Raw genomic sequence first — 16,131 nt, 5'->3', positions numbered from 1 at the left:
CATCATCTCAAAGAAGGGTCACACTCTAGCAGAAGGAAAAATCCAAGATGAGCTTTATCAGCTAAAATGCAAATAAAGAGTGTACAGTGCTAGACAAGATCTACATAAGAACTGTATCCATATATGGCACAGACGTCTTTGGCATAGAGACCCAGAAGCAGTAAGGAAGCTAGCTCAACTTGCAAATGGTATTGAAATAAACCAGTGTAGTCAAATTGTGAAGTGCACTAGCTGTCTTAAAGGGAAAATGTCCAGAACATCCTTTCCTTAAATAAGCACCACTAGTTCTGCACAGTCCAAGGATCTGATACATACAGATGAATGTGGTCCAATGAGTGTTCAAACTCCAAGCAAGAAGAGATATTTTTTCACATTTATTGCTGACTACTCCAGATATTCAGTCACCTACCTGCTTCACAGTAAGGATGAAGTTCCACAGAAACTTGAAGAATATCTTGCTGTAGTGTTTACCAAATTTGGAAGAATGCCAAAAGCCCTGCGTGCAGATAATGGAACCGAATATACAAGTGGTAAGGTGCAAACCATTTTGAAAAAGGAGGGAATCGTGTTCCAGACTACCTTTCCATACAACCAGAACAAAATGGCATTGCAGAGAGAAAGAACCTTTACTCTCTGTGAAAGTGGAAGTAGTATGTTGTTTGATGCGAATCTACCTACAACGTATTGGGGAGAAACCATCATGACAGCTTGCTTTCTTCAAAACAGAGTTCCAGGTAAAGACACAAATAAAACTCCATATGAGCTATGGAACTGCGAGAAGCCTAACCTGAAGCACCTCAGGATATTTGTAAGCAAAACATTTGTGTATGTTCCCAAAGAAAAACGTTCCAAGTGGGAATCACATGCAAAGCAAGGAGTCCTGGTGGGCTATAGCAAAACTCAAAAGGGATACAGAATCCTGCACCCAGAAACCAACAAAGTAACAATCAGCAGAGATGTAGTGATTGATGAAAATTCTCTGTATCGCTCAAATTCCATGAAGTTACATTAGTTATTCAACCCAAGAAGCAAGAATAAGAATCTCAATCACCAAACCCAGATGCCAAAAAAGAAAACACTGAAGTGTGGTAAGCTCTGAAGGCACTAAGGAAGACACAGAAGAACCAAGTCATCCTCCAGTCAGGTGATCAGAAAGGCCAAACAAACGTATCCCAGCTAGACGCCTTTCTTACATGGTCAGAACACTTCCTAAACCAGTTTGGAATGTCAGAAGCCAAAGGTGCGACAACACCAATGGATTCGTCCCACTTAAAGTTGTAAGGAGATGAAGATCTGCTGAAGCGATGGCCGGGGGACCACCACAATGCAGGGAGACTACGGTACACAAGATGAGGGGCAAACAACAAAGGGTTAATTTATTTACAGGCAAGGAATGCAGTGTTAGGAAAGTGTAAACAGGGGTATGCAATGACATAAAACAATTTACAAAAGTGATATTCTCTAGCTGGGCCGTACAAATGGCACAGTGCACCAACTATTACAGATCAGTGTATTCTTTCAAAAGGCAAAACAATACAATAAAGCAGGGGTGGGGAACCCCAGGCCCCTGGGCCATTTACGGCCCTTGATGACCTTTTATCAGGCCCCCGGGCAGATTCTCAGGGAAAACGCATTCTAGAGTGGGGAGTTGTATATTGATTGCCATCAGCTCAATAATTTATTCTTGTTTTGTTAGCAGACACGCAGTGTTCACTACTGAACACTGAAGGGCATGCAATGAAAGATTACGCTCTGACACCAGTGCCAGAGTCAGGACATACTTTGTGAGCGGAGTTTGTATGGCCCCCGAAGGATGGTATAAACATCCAAATGGCCCTTGGCAGAAAAAAGATTCCCCACCCCTGCAATAAAGTACAGTATGCTGCTACTCTAACTATAACCTGACTGGCTGCTGCTACTTCGGCCGCACGGCTACTGTGCTCTGTCTATTGCAGCCTATCCTAAGCCCTAAACATGTGCGCACACGGGGTTAACACTCATGGTAAAGTTGGTGTCTCAGTTCCTTCCTGGGGGCCCCCTGCAGTTCTCTGCAAGATGATGCGATGTCCTCCCTGGCAGCTCTGTGCAACGTGGTCCTGTCCTTGTGTGGAGATTCCAAGCCTGTTCCTAAAAACGGTGAACTCCCTTCTGAATTCCTTCCTTGTAGATCTTCGTGGCCCTCGCAGTAACACAGGAAAATCACCTTCGTTATCCCCAGAAGGGTATAAACAATACCACAAGTTCAGTCAGTTCTAAGCTGCACGTTTTTCTCCTCACATCAGTCTCCTGCAGACTCCCAGCTCCAAAACACTCACTGGGAAAAACAGCCCCTCCCCTCTCCATAGCTGGAAGAGCAAACCAAAGCAGTCTTTTGAAGGGTAGAATTAAATGTACCATCGCATCAGCCAAGGGGGTGCTGTCTCTTAAAGGGGCAGCATGTCTCTGCTGTCCATAGCAATGTCAGCCCCTTACATGCCTCCCTATTTAAAGATGGTTGTCTTCGGCCATCACAGCATCAAGTTTGCAGTGAAATGAAGAAACCTGCAAAGCTGGAACAGCACCTATAGAGGAGGCAACAAAATCGGTAAAACAGACAGAGAACACTGTTCTACGTATCAGACTGGTGGAACCCCTGCAGTAGACCTCTGGGATCTCCGGAGCTCTTGACTATCTTCCAGAGAAACACTTGCTGCAGGAGTTGTAGTAGGTTCTTTTCGGGATTCATCGTCACATGGCGGTAGAAGTACATCCAGAAGATTACCTTCTCTGTGCGCCTGAGGACCCCCCATGGTGTCAGAGCCGGTTCACCATTCATCATTGATTTCATTAGCAGGCAAGACAGGTTCAGGAATTGGGGCAGCGCCTTCAGGTGGAAATGGTACAGAACGGACCTCAGACCAGCATGGCCGCAGCATATTTCTGTGGAGCACTCTAGGGGCGGACGCCCCATTCTCAACCTGCACCTTGTAGACCGGACCGTCAGCATACACTCGCTCGATGACTTTGTAAGCCTGTACTTCCCATCTCTCACTTAGTTTACCCTTGGGGAGTTTCTCCCTGACTAATACTCGGTCCCAAGCCGGAGCGGTATCTCTTGAATCGGTTTATGGCCCGTATATTCTTTGTCCTGTAGCTGCTGACTCACCAACTGCTGAATTGTTTGCAGTCGTTTCCGATGTTCTTTCACCCATGAAGTGGCGCTTCGCTCCATCAGCTCCTCTGGCTGTTCCAACTTCAATTCAATGATCTCTCATCCAGGTCTTCCAAACAGCAGCAGATAGGGGGTGTAACCTGTGGTGGAATGGACCCGATTATTGTAGGTCCAGACCAACTCTCGCAGGAATTCTGGCCAGCATGCCTTCTTGTCCTCTTCCAACATCCTCAGCACTTGAAGTAAGGTTCGGTTGAAGCGTTCACATGCTCCGTTGCCTTGAGGATGGTAAGGGGTGGTCCGGGACCGCTCGATGCCATACAAACGATACAGTTCTTCCATCACCTTGCCTTGGAAACATGCACCTTGGTCAGAGTGGATGTGCTTTGGTCACCCATACACTCTGATGAAGTCTCGACAGATGGCCTGTGCCGCCGACTCGGCAGTCAGATCTCTAGTCGGGGTGACTACCGTGAACCTGGAGAAATGGTCGGTCATCACCAAACAGTACTGTGGACCCCGGGCTGAGTGTCCCAATAGGAGATAGTCGACCATCAAGACTTCTAGCGGTTCCTTAGTATGTATGGTCTGGATGGGTGCCCTTTGTTCTACCACGGACTACAACCGGGGGCAGTACATGTGCCGCTGTAACCACTGGTAGGTCTTTGTGGACCCGAAGTGGGCTCTGAATTTGTGGGCATCTTTAGCCACTTCTTGGGCCATTCCTCCTGGGATGACCACCTGCCACCTTATTTCAGTATCTTTCGGCTGTTGCCTCTTGCGATATAGCACCGATTCTCGCACCTCCAGCCTATCCCACTGGTGTAAGACACTCTTCATCTCAGCGTCCAGATGCTCTCTCGTTTGCTTGGTTTCTGCTTCTGCGCTACCCAGCATTTCATCTGTCTCAGTCCTCCGTCTTCATCTTGAACATTTCCCCACTCTTCATTGGTTCTCCCCAGAGATCGGGGTAGTGCGCAGGCCTCCCTACTTGACTGGACCATGACAATTGGGGACTTGAACTTACGGAAGTCTGGGGTTTCTTCCTCTTCAAGTTGTTCATCGAGATCCCCCACTAGAATTTCCACCATCTCTCGTGACAGGCCATCGGCATTTGCATTTTCAGTAGCAGAGCGATATGGATGGTAAAGTCAAACTTGGCCAGGCAAGCCACCCACCGTTGTTCTAAGGCCCCCAATTTAGTATTCTCAAGGTGGACCAGGGGATTATTGTCCGTTCAAACTTGAATCTTGGTCCCTGCCAGGAAGCCCGCAAACTTCTCTGTCATGGCCCACACAAGGGCCAGGAGCTCTAACCGGAAAGAGCTGTAATTATGGGGGTTTCTTTCACTGTCTCACAGGGACCAACTGGCATACCCGATGACTCTCATGTCCATCCTGTATTTGGGAAAGTACTGCACCGAGTCCATGAAGGCTACCATCTGTGTACAACAGGAACGGCTGTTCGAAATCTGCGTAGGCAAAAATTGGGGCTGAAGTAAGAGCATTCTTTATAGCCTGGAAGGCCTCATCTCGCCTCTGGTCCCAGGGGATGCACTGGGTCTTCGGCACTCCGGCGGTCCCCCTCAGCAGTTCATTCAGAGGACTCGCCACCTTTGCAAAATCTTTGACAAACCGTTGGTAGTACCCGGCGAGTCCAAGGACAGCCTGGAGTTCCCGCACGGTTCGAGGAACTGGCCACTTCTGGATAGCAGCCACTTTTTCTGGTGAAGGCAGAACTCCGTCTTGTGACACTATGTGGCCCAGGTACTCGATCTCTCTCTTGAAGAGGTGGCACTTCTTTGGCTTCACCTTCAGGTTATGAGCCCGCAGACTTCCGAGTACATGTCCAAGCCGGGTATGATGGTCTTCGAAGGAGGCAGAGAACACAATGAGGCTACCCTGATCTACCTGGATGACATCAAAGTTTAAGTCTCCCAAACACTTTTCCATCAGCCGTTGAAACTTCCTTGGAGCATTGGAGAGCCCGAAGGGCATCCGGTTAAACTCGAACTATCCCATAGGGAGGATGAAGGCAGTTTTTTCCTTGTCTTTCTCGGCCACGGCCACTTGCCAGTATCTGCTTGCTAGATCCAAGGTGGAGAAGTACTTGGCTTTCCCCAACCCTGTCAAGGATTCCTCAATGCGGGGTAACGGATATGAGTCTCGCACAGTTCAGGCATTGAGTTTCCTGTAATCTACACAGAACCGGATGGTCCCATCCTTCTTGACGAGCACCACCGGTGCCGCCCAAGAGCTCTAACTACTCTGCACGACTCCTGAATATAGCAGCTGCCTCAATAATGTCTTCACCTCTTGGTACATCTTGGGTGGGATTTGCCGGTATCGTTTTCGAATTGGACGAGCATCCCAGGTCAGTATCTCGTGTGTTATCACTTCGGTACAGTAAAAATCTTTGGCGTGATTAGTGAATGCGGCCTGATTTTCCCACAGCATAGCTTCTATCGCCTGCACACGCTCAGGGCCAAGAGCCTTCACATCCACTTCCATTTGGTCAAGGATGATCCACCCATTCCACTCTGGGGATGGCTTCTCCTCGGGCACCGCAGCTACTCACTTTCGATCGGCAATAAAGACATCTCCTGATTCACCACTTCGCCGTTGTGTAGGTACACCCGGGCGAGATCTGTCCCCCGGGGCAAGGTGACTTCCCCGGGGCCCACGTTCAAAGCTCTTATGAGGACGTGTCCTCGCTGGACCACAGCTATCGTACAAGCTATCATGACTTCTTGGTCCGCTCCTCCGCCTACCACAGGCTGAACTATCACCTCCAGCCCATCATAGAATCATAGAATCATAGAATCATAGAATCGTAGAGTTGGAAGGGACCTCCTGGGCCATCTGGTCCAACCCCCTGCTCAAAGCAGGATTCGCTAAATCATCCCAGTCAGATGTCTGTCCAGCCTCTGTTTGAAGACTTCCATTGAAGGAGAACTCACCACTTCTCGTGGCAGCCTGTTCCACTCATTGATCACTCTAACTGTCAAAAAGTTTTTTCTAATATCTAATCTGTGTCTCCTCCCATTCAGTTTCATCCCATTGCTTCTAGTCTTTCCTTGTGCAAATGAGAATAAAGTTGATCCTTCTACAATGTGACAGCCCTTTAGATATTTGTAGACAGCTATTAAGTCTCCTCTCAGTCTTCTCTTTTGCAAACTAAACATTCCCAAATCCTGCAACCTTTCCTCATAAGACAGGGTTTGCAGACCGGTCACCATTCTGGTCGCTCTTTTCTGAACTTGCTCCAGTTTGTTGATGTCTTTTTTAAAATGTGGTGCCCAAAACTGGACACAATATTCCAGATGAGGTCTGACCAAAGAGGAGTAGAGGGAAATAATGACTTCACGTGATCTAGACTGAATGCTTCTGTTAATACATCCTAGAATTGCATTTGCCTTTTTTGCTGCTGCATCACACTGTTGACTCATATTCAGTATGTGATCTATTAGTATACCCAAGTCTTTTTCACATGTGCTGTCACTTAGCCCTATTTCTCCCATTCTGTATATGCTTTTTTCATTTTTATTGCCCAGATGTAGTACTTTGCATTTCTCCCTGTTAAAAACCATTCTGTTAGTTGCTGCCCACTTCTCCAGTTTATTTAAATCTTTTTGAATCCTCTCTCTCTCTTCTTTAGTATTAGCTATCCCTCCTAGCTTTGTGTCATCAGCAAATTTAATCAGTTTACCCTCAATTCCTTCATCTAAATCGTTGATAAAGATGTTGAACAATACAGGGCCCAGGACAGAGCCCTGTGGTACCCCACTTGAGACATTCTTCCAACTGGATGTGCAGCCATTTACGACCACTCTTTGGGTCCGATCACTAAGCCAGGTATGAATCCACCTAACAGTTGCCTTGTCCATTCCATACTTAGTCATTTTTTCAATAAGGATTGTATGAGAGACTTTGTCAAATGCTTTGCTGAAGTCAAGATATACTATATCTACAGCATTTCCTTGATCCACCCAATCAGTGATACCGTCATTGAAGGAAATTAAGTTAGTCTGACATGACTTATTAGTTACAAACCCATGCTGACTCTGTTTAATCACTTCATTCTTATCCAGGTATTGACATACATGTTGTTTAATAATTTGTTCAAAGATCTTTCCTGGTATAGAAGTCAGACTCACCGGCCTATAGTTGCCTGGGTCCACCTTCTTCCCCTTTTTGAAGATAGGAACAACATTTGCTCTTCTCCAGTCTTCTGGCACTTCTCCTGTTCTCCAAGAATTTTCAAAGATTATGGAGAGGGGTTCAAAAATTTCTTCTGCTATTTCCTTCAGTACTCTGGGGTGTAATTCATCTGGACCTGGAGACTTGAATTCATTTAGGTTAGCTAAGTGTTTCCTCACTATCTTTCTGTTTATAGATATCATGGATTCTTCTATTCCCTTAATAGGACAATGAAGAACAGTTGATGTTACATTTCCTTTCTGAGAGAAAACAGATGCAAAATAGGAATTTAAAAGTTCAGCCTTCTCAACATCCTGTCTTACCATTTCATCATTTTCATCCTGTAAAAATCCTATAGCATCTTTGACTTTTCTTTTACTTTTGACATATCCCCAAAATCCTTTATTATTGCTTTTGACATCTCTTGCAAGCCTCAATTCATTTTCAGCTTTAGCTAATCTGATTTGTGCCCTGCAGGTTCTGCAGACAGCATTATATTCTTCTTTAGATATGCCTCCCTCTTTCCATTTTATAAACATTTTTTTCTTCCTTTTTAGCATGTGCTTAAGTTCTGTGTTCATCCATCCTGGTTTCCTTAAATGCTTCCTATTCTTCCCTCTTTTCGGAATTGTTAACAACTGTGCTTTGAGAATTTCATTTTTCAAGATTTCCCATCCTTCCTGGACATTTTTGTCTTTAAGGATATCCAGCCATTGCATCTCTCCAATTCTCTTTCTGAATCCCTTAAAATCTGCCTTTCTGAAATCTAACCTTGACGTCTGAGTCTTCACAGGTCTTCCTCCTCTAGTTATCCAAAATTCTAAAATAGCATGGTCGCTACCTCCTAGGGTCCCAGCCACTTTTACCTCCTCAACCATTTCCTCCCTGTTTATAAGGATTAGATCCAAGGTAGCAGTTCCCCTTGTTTTCTCCCCTACCTTTTGGAAGATAAAGTTGTCAGCAAGAGAGGATAAGAATTTCCTCGACCTGTTAGTTTTGCCTGAGAGAGATTCCCAACAAATGTCTGAATAGTTGAAATCTCCCATGACAACTATGTCATATTTTTTGGAGAACTTGGCCATTTGATGCATAAAGAGTTCATCCATATCTTCAGCTTGCACAGGCGGCCTGTAGTAAATGCCTACAATGGTGTCCTTTCCATTGTTCTGTCCTTGTATTCTTACCCAAACAGTTTCCACAGAACTCCCAGTCTCTGAAGCTTCAATCTCTGTGCAGATATACATGTTTCTAACATACAATGCAACACCTCCTCCTCGTTTATCAAGTCTGTTTCTTGCAAATAAGTTGTATCCTTCTAGTCTTGTATTCCAATCATGTGTATCGTCCCACCAAGTTTCAGTGATTCCAATGACATCATATTTCTTTTCCTGTGTTAGTAGTTCCAATTCTCCTTGTTTGTTGCCCATGCTTTGTGCATTAGTATAGAAACATTTTAGTTTGTGATTGGTTTCTCTTTCTCCAATTTTTTTTATTAATTAGATTCTTCTGTCTTTGTTCTTCCTTTCCACTTCTAATAGCAGAGTTCTCAATAGCACTTGTCAGGTGTATGGCTTTTTCTGGTCTTTTGCTTCCCTTCCCATGGTTGCAATGAGTTCCCACTGGAAGGTGTAATGTACTTTCTCGCTCGGGAAGCAGGATTACAGACTCCTTCCCAGGGGCCCTGATGACCCCTACCACCTGATAAGACTGCACAGTCTTCTGCATCCCACAGACACGGATCAATCGCTGAAGGGCTTCTTGAGTAGGCTTGTGTGTGGCAGCCTTCTTCCAATAACTGGGTCCCCGTTTGGTGAACATTATCTGATCAAGTTCTCGTAGGATATTCATTCTCAGTACTACAGGCACATCTTCTTTGATGGGCTCAGGGACCAGCAGGATCCCTTTCTTTCCTACTTCTTGCCCACAGATTCAAATATTCATCCACATGACCCCTGTGACCGGGATCGGCTGTTGATTTGCAGCAAACAACCGGATCAATGTCTCCTTCTCTGGCTTGGCCAGGGCTTGAAAATGCTGTTATGATTCTGGCATCATTGTCACTTGTGAACTGGTATCTATCAAGCAATCCACTGGAACGCCCTCAAATTCAGCACGCAGGATGGGTTCTCCCAACCATCAAGTGTTCATTATGATAAGGAGCAGCCTCTCTTCTTGCTTCCCCCACAGAGTGCCGCGTTAATGCAGGGGTTGGTAGTTTAACGGCGGTTGTTGCTGACTTTGAGCATAATTCCAGCAGTCCCTGGCAAGGTGCCATTGTCCTCCACATTACCAGCATTGGATGCCTCCTCTTCGCCGATGGACACCCCGAGCCTGTCTTCGTGCCTCTGATGCCTGGCGGGGGGGAACCTGCACCCACTGACCCCTTAAAGGTCGGGCCGAAAGATGGTTATATGAGTGCGTTGAGACAGACTGTTGTTATCCCATTCTTTGCTCCATCCGGGTTAATTTGTCTTGCATACTGACAAGAGACTGCTGCAAGTCGTGCACTACCTGGACCAGCGCCTCCTGATGATTTGGGTCTCCTCTGGTATTGGCACCCTAGACACGCATCACACCAGACGCGTAACTGTCTTCCTTGCTTCGGGCCACTGCTTCTGCCAGGATTTGACGGAATGAAAGAGTCGGATCTACACGGACCCATTCTGACAGTGCTCTCCTCAAGGATGTGTTGTGCAGTTCCAGAATGAATTGTTCCCAGAGTATTCGGTCTTTGGAGCCCATGCCACCAAGCCCATATTTCTCTTTCCTTCCTGGGGGCCCCCTGCAGTTCTCTGCAAGATGATGCGATGTCCTCCCTGGCAGCTCTGTGCAACGTGGTCCTGTCCTTGTGTGAAGATTCCAAGCCTGTTCCTAAAAACGCTGAACTCCCTTCTGAATTCCTTCCTTGTAGATCTTCGTGGCTCCTCGCAGTAACACAGGAAAATTACCTTCGTTATCCCCAGAAGGGTATAAACAATCCCACAAGTTCAGCCAGTTCTAAGCTGCACGTTTTTCTCCTCACATCAGTCTCCTGCAGACTCCCAGCTCCAAAACACTCACTGGGAAAAACAGCCCCTCCCCTCTCCATAGCTGGAAGAGCAAACCAAAGCAGTATTTTGAAGGGTAGAATTGAATGTACTATCGCATCAGCCAAGGGGGTGCTGTCTCTTAAAGGGGCAGTGGGTCTCTGCTGTCCATAGCAATGTCAGCCCCTTACACTGCTACCCAGCAATGAGAGTTACAGACAATCTGTGGGGGCGCTTCTGTACACAGCAACCACAACTCGTACGGATATCACAGCGACTTTTGGAATTCTCTGCCGATGTGTAAGCAAGCCACGCCAAAGAGCCTGGAATGCAATTAAGAGAATTCTTCAATATGTTAAATAAACTCAAAGGCTAAATCTTAAGATATCCATTATATTGGGTATTTCTATTGTACTAATATATATTTATTATTGTCACAATTTATCATTTATATGTTTTATGCATATGTATTTACACTTGTAACTTTATACCAATTAAATATATGGATTTTACAAATATTGTATTTAATAAATGTTTTTTGGAGTATACTCTTGTGTTCTTTGGTGTTAATATATTTGTTGAGTTTTTTTCATTGTATTTATGGTGTGGGCATTTGTGTAACAGAAGCAGAATATACGTCTACTTCATGACTTGCATAAGCAGCAATTTGGTTGAAACAACTTTTGGAAGATTTCGGCAAGCTATTAGCTCAACCAAAAGTTATCTATGAGGACAGCCAAAGATGCATTAAACTTTCAAGCAGTGAGAAGACTAGTGCAAGAACCAAGCACAATGATGTAAAACATCACCACTTACGTGACATAGTGGAACGTGGTGTACTTGAGTTTGTTTATTGCGAGTCTGACAAGATGATAGCTGGTGGTATGACAAAGCCATTATCAAGAGCCATGTTTGTGGACTTCAGAACTGCAATGGGACTAACAGGATAAGTAATTGTTCAGTGGGGGTGTTGAAATATGTTTGGTGCAACAACTCCATTCCTGTATATGAGTGTTTAGTTGCTAGATTTGTATGCTGTTTATAAATTTAGAACAAGAAAAAAATCCCAGCGGCTCACACAGGGATAGCATGTGACTGTATTTCCTGTTTTTTTTCTGTGTATGATAGAAGCAGCCTGCTGTAGATGCTGCACAGATAAAGACACAAAAATGATTTATTCCTGATCTATTAATCTTATCATATAATGTTCCTGTTTGTTCCTCAATAAAGAAGCTCTGTTGTCACACACTTGGAGAGTATCCTGAATAATCCGCTGCCAACAATATCCCCTCCACTAAATTACACAGTAGACACTTCTACATGCTGGTTAGATGTTTTGTCAAAGCATCCTCCAATCTTAGATGTGTTTTACACCAGTCCAGTAAACATTTGGCATTGCTCACTATGTAGATCTGCTGGATCATAAACCATAACCTAAACTTAACCCAATTTCATGAATGTTTTTAAAGAAGTACTCCCACCAAAGTTTTTATCCTCTTAAACCATGATTCCAGAAGGGTTATTTGTTCAGTGCTGGAGTGATGCTTTAAATTTAAGTCTCCTGCCCCCGGTTCTTATACTCACCTTTTACCAACGCCGCTCAGGTCCGCGGTGCCATCTTGTGATTGTAACTTTTGACTGTCCAGAAGTCGGAGGTTACATCTCAAGAACTCAATACAAATCTATGAGAGTCAAAACAATGCTCTCATAGAGATGTATTGGAAAGTGACCTCGGGCGTGCTCCATGAAACACAGGAGCTGCCGCCAGGTCACTTTTTGCCAGAGACCGCCCGGAGCGACGCTGGAAAAGAATGAAGGTGGCGGCAAGTGAGTATGAGACACGGGGTAGGGGAATTGCATTTAAAGCACCCCTCCAGCGGTGCAATAAAAATAAAAACAGAAAGAAATAGGAAGTCGCTGTTCTGCTCCTCCCCCCTGCCAGGAACTTTTGCAGTGACTTATGACTCATACAGGGAAAACTGACCTCCTTATTCTACATAGAGTTTAGAAGGGTTCAGCTAGTCTGTTTTTTATCACATGATGTCATAGACCTAATGGAAAAGAGAACAATTAACTGGGTAGAAATTCAAAATGAACAATTGTAAGTACACAATGCTATATAATATGATGATTGCCATATATTAAGTGGCTAAAAATGTTGCTGGGTGGAGTGCTTCTTTAATGAAGCATGGTTAAGGAGTAATTTCAACAGTCAGTTTAAAACTCTGTACTGGGTGATGTAACAGAAGATAAACAATTTTTGTTTCATTGTCCCCTTTCTGCAAATTTGCATTTGTGGTCTGCTGTTGTTCCTCTCACCTTACATTATATCTACTTATAGTTAGCCAGGGTAAATCCAGAAGATCTAATAATTTGTGAACTGACTTTTAAAATCACTGAGATCTTCAGCATGAGCCAAACTACCACTATTGTTTTTCTTTAGCAATTGCACGGCTGTGTGGTTGGTTTTATTAATCCATTTCAGAACTAAATAATTAGAAGATGTGTCCACATAATTCTTGCAATATAGCATAATCCCCCCATACACATTAGTTCATTAGATATGGCCCAAACGATTGTTCAGCACACAGCTATCTCCCCCTTTTCCTTCATTCACAGGAATGTTCAGTCATGTGTTCTCTATAAACATTGATAAAGTTCCTAAAGGAGAAATAATGTGGCGCTATGTAAGCGTTGTAAGATTTAAAGGGAATCTGTCACCCCATTTTAGCCCTATAAGCTTTGGCCACCGCCATCAGGGGCTTATCTACAGCATTCTGTAATGCTGTAGATAAGCCCCCGATGTAACCTCAAAGATAAGAAAAACATGTTATATTATACTCACTGGGGGGTGGAGTCGAATGCGGTGGGTGTCGCGGTCCGGCGCCTCCCATCTTCATATGATGATGTCCTCCTCCTTGCTTCTCCCTCGGCTCCTGCGCAGGCGTACTTTATCTGCCGTATTGAGGGCAGAGTAAAGTACTGCAGTGCGCAGGTGCCGGGAAAGGTCAGAGAGGTCCCGCACCTGCGCACTGCAGTACTTTACTCTGCCCTCAACAGAGGAGATAAAGTATGCCTGCGCAGGAGACGAGGGAGAAGCAAGGAGGAGGACATCATCGTATATAGAAGGGAGGCGCCAGACCGGACGGCGACACCCATCGGACCGGACGGCAAGGTGAGTATAATATAACTCTTTTTTATTATCTTTCAGGTTACATCAGGGGCTTATCTACAGCATTACAGAATGCTGTAGATAAGCCCCTGATGGCAGTGCCGGCAGCTGATAGGCCAAAAATGGGATGACACACTCCCTTTAATCAATTGAGAATGTGAGTATCTACAGGAAATTGCTCACCTGATGCAAAACAGAGGCACAACTCCCACTTGAAGTATGGGTGTATTTGCAAAAAGCTGCTGCCGACCTGGTGAGGAGGGATTGAACCCTGAAAAAGGAGTATCCCACAAAGTAGATGCCAGAATGGAGGAGCAGGGAATGGCACTGTCTTTGCCACCAAGAGAAATCAAGGTGCAGTAACTTCAAGTTGCTTGTTGATAAAATTTTATTCAAACTGATATAAAAGGAACACAAAAATATATATGCAACACATTTTGGCTATTTGCAGACTTCTTCAGGTATATGGAGAAAATTAATTTGACTCTTTCATATATACCATATGTTGGTCCTTTGCTAGTTAGATGATTTAAAGTTAGACGATTTAAAGATGATGCTAGTTAGATGATTTAACTAGTAAAGGGCCAATATATGTCTATATAAAATTCCCCTATTTACGGTATATCTTTTTTCCAATTTTTATTATCTATTTTTTTAAACATTTCTGTTATTTTTTTGGAGGGGTGGGGGGGTAATTTTTTTTTTCATTTTTTAAAGAACAGATGTATATTTTTGTGATAAATTCCTATTAGAAAACTATAATGTAATTAAATTGACTTGTTTCCCACAAATAGGTTTGTTATTTGTTATTTTTTATATACATCTTTTTTATATTTTTTTATATTTAAGTTTTTGTATATAAAAGATCAATGTAGAAAGAATGACTCCTCCTTTTCCTCTTTTGTAACCCCCCCTCTCTCACACTGGGAATGGGCTGTATAAGAATGGTAAAATTAATTTTCTCCATACACCTGAGGAAGGCTACAAACAGCCGAAACGCGTTGTGTATATAGTTTTTATTTGTTTTATATCAGTTTGAATAAAATTTTACCTACAAGCAACCTGAAGTTCCTGCACCTTGATTTCTCTCCGTGGCAAAAACAGCGCCAATCCCTGGTCCTCCATTCTGGCATGTGTTCTCTATGAGAGAGTTGCTGCTACATTCCTTTGAAGTAGCTTATGTCTCAGAGAGCAAAAAGGATCAGCTGTTGGAAGTCCAACATTCCATCTCCTTCCCATCATCTGTTGGGAGAGACGGTAGGCCCCAATACACTTTAGATTGCCAACCGATCCCTCCAATCTCAGCGGGTAAAGCAGACATTAGTCTATTTTATCTGTGGGACTATACATCAGCGTTCTGCAGTTGGCATGTGAAAAACTACTACTAGGTATGGATTTCTAAAAATGTATTTATCTCAACATTAACAAAGTGCAGCTGCATTCAGTTTTGTATGTGGCCAGCCTTACCTATTGGTTTCAGGACTACAAATCGTGCAATTATTCCTTTATCATTTCCAGCTATGCAGGTAAAATTAGAGTTATAGTCTTCTTTCTGTACTTTTACAATTGTTAGAATGGCCTCAACTGAAATCTCTTCTGTTGAATGATATTCTCTGGAAGAACAGATAATATTGTCAGTTAATACACCTTTAAAGGGAATCTGTCCCATTTTTAGTGATATCATGTAAAGATATCATTCAATTCTGTGTCACATAAGGATTCTATTCTTTTCAATGCGCAAGCGTGGAAAAACTGCGGCATCTGTGATATTCACAGATGAAGATTACGTTCAGCAAGCTGAGGAGGGGGGGCGAATAAGCCCCGCCCATCAGACCGGACTGCGGCGATTTCCATACATCTCAACCAAGATAAAAAAGGTATTTATGCATCAAAGGTGCGGGGTCAGGGTGGAATCAAATGCCCTAATAGAATCCTTATGTGACACAGAATTGAATGATATCTTTACATGATATCACTAAAAATGGGTGACAGAGTCCCTTTAATACATACAGTAGCTGTTGACTACAATGTAAAAAAATATATACATAATATTAATTTCTGTATATACAAGGCCCATTTGTCTAATTAATTAGAAAGTATGTTTCATAATTTCTGTCCTAATTATTCCATTAACTGTTTCATATTGTGCTTCCATTTTTGTTAGCCATAATCATACTTTTTGTCCCCTACTGTGAATAATATACAAATGTACCTTATAACTTGAATGAATCTCGATCCATTAGTCACAGCTGTATTATTTATCGTCCAATTAACAAAATAAAAATCCTTACAGGTGAAACAAACCAAGGCAGAACAAGACAGGTTTATTGATGTACCTGGAAAAGGATGATAATTGTAACACAATAACATGAGACCAGAAATCAGTATTATATATGGCGAATAAATGGAAAAAACAGCCCAAACTAGTAAAAACACATACATCACATGTCAAATGGTTCTGAAATATGCAAGCACGATTGACCATTCTATATCTTACACATTTTTACGGCCAAAAAAGTCAAAATGTAGTGTTTGTACTGTCATTCCTTCAGTATATATGATTGCTAGAGAATCTTGGGCCAA

At 43.5% G+C, this 16,131-nt stretch overlaps 1 protein-coding gene across 1 annotated transcript in view; it reads right to left on the bottom strand.

Annotated features, from left to right (window-relative positions):
• Positions 1–16,131, bottom strand: part of LOC141101396 (interleukin-1 receptor-like 1) — a 148,355-nt gene that overhangs the window by 17,561 nt on the left and 114,663 nt on the right. The window contains exons 6-7 of the mRNA XM_073590459.1: positions 15,761–15,884; positions 15,016–15,161 (exon numbers count right to left, since the gene is read on the bottom strand). Coding sequence (XP_073446560.1) covers positions 15,016–15,161; positions 15,761–15,884 — 270 coding nt within the window. The remainder of the gene's footprint in view (positions 1–15,015; positions 15,162–15,760; positions 15,885–16,131) is intronic.

Source organism: Dendrobates tinctorius, unplaced genomic scaffold, assembly GCF_039654945.1.
Source record: "Dendrobates tinctorius isolate UK_male_01 unplaced genomic scaffold, ASM3965494v1 ptg000117l, whole genome shotgun sequence".
Taxonomy (NCBI): Eukaryota; Metazoa; Chordata; class Amphibia; order Anura; family Dendrobatidae; genus Dendrobates; species Dendrobates tinctorius.
The sequence above is the reverse complement of the archived record's forward strand: the minus strand, read 5'-3'. Positions and strand labels throughout refer to the sequence as shown.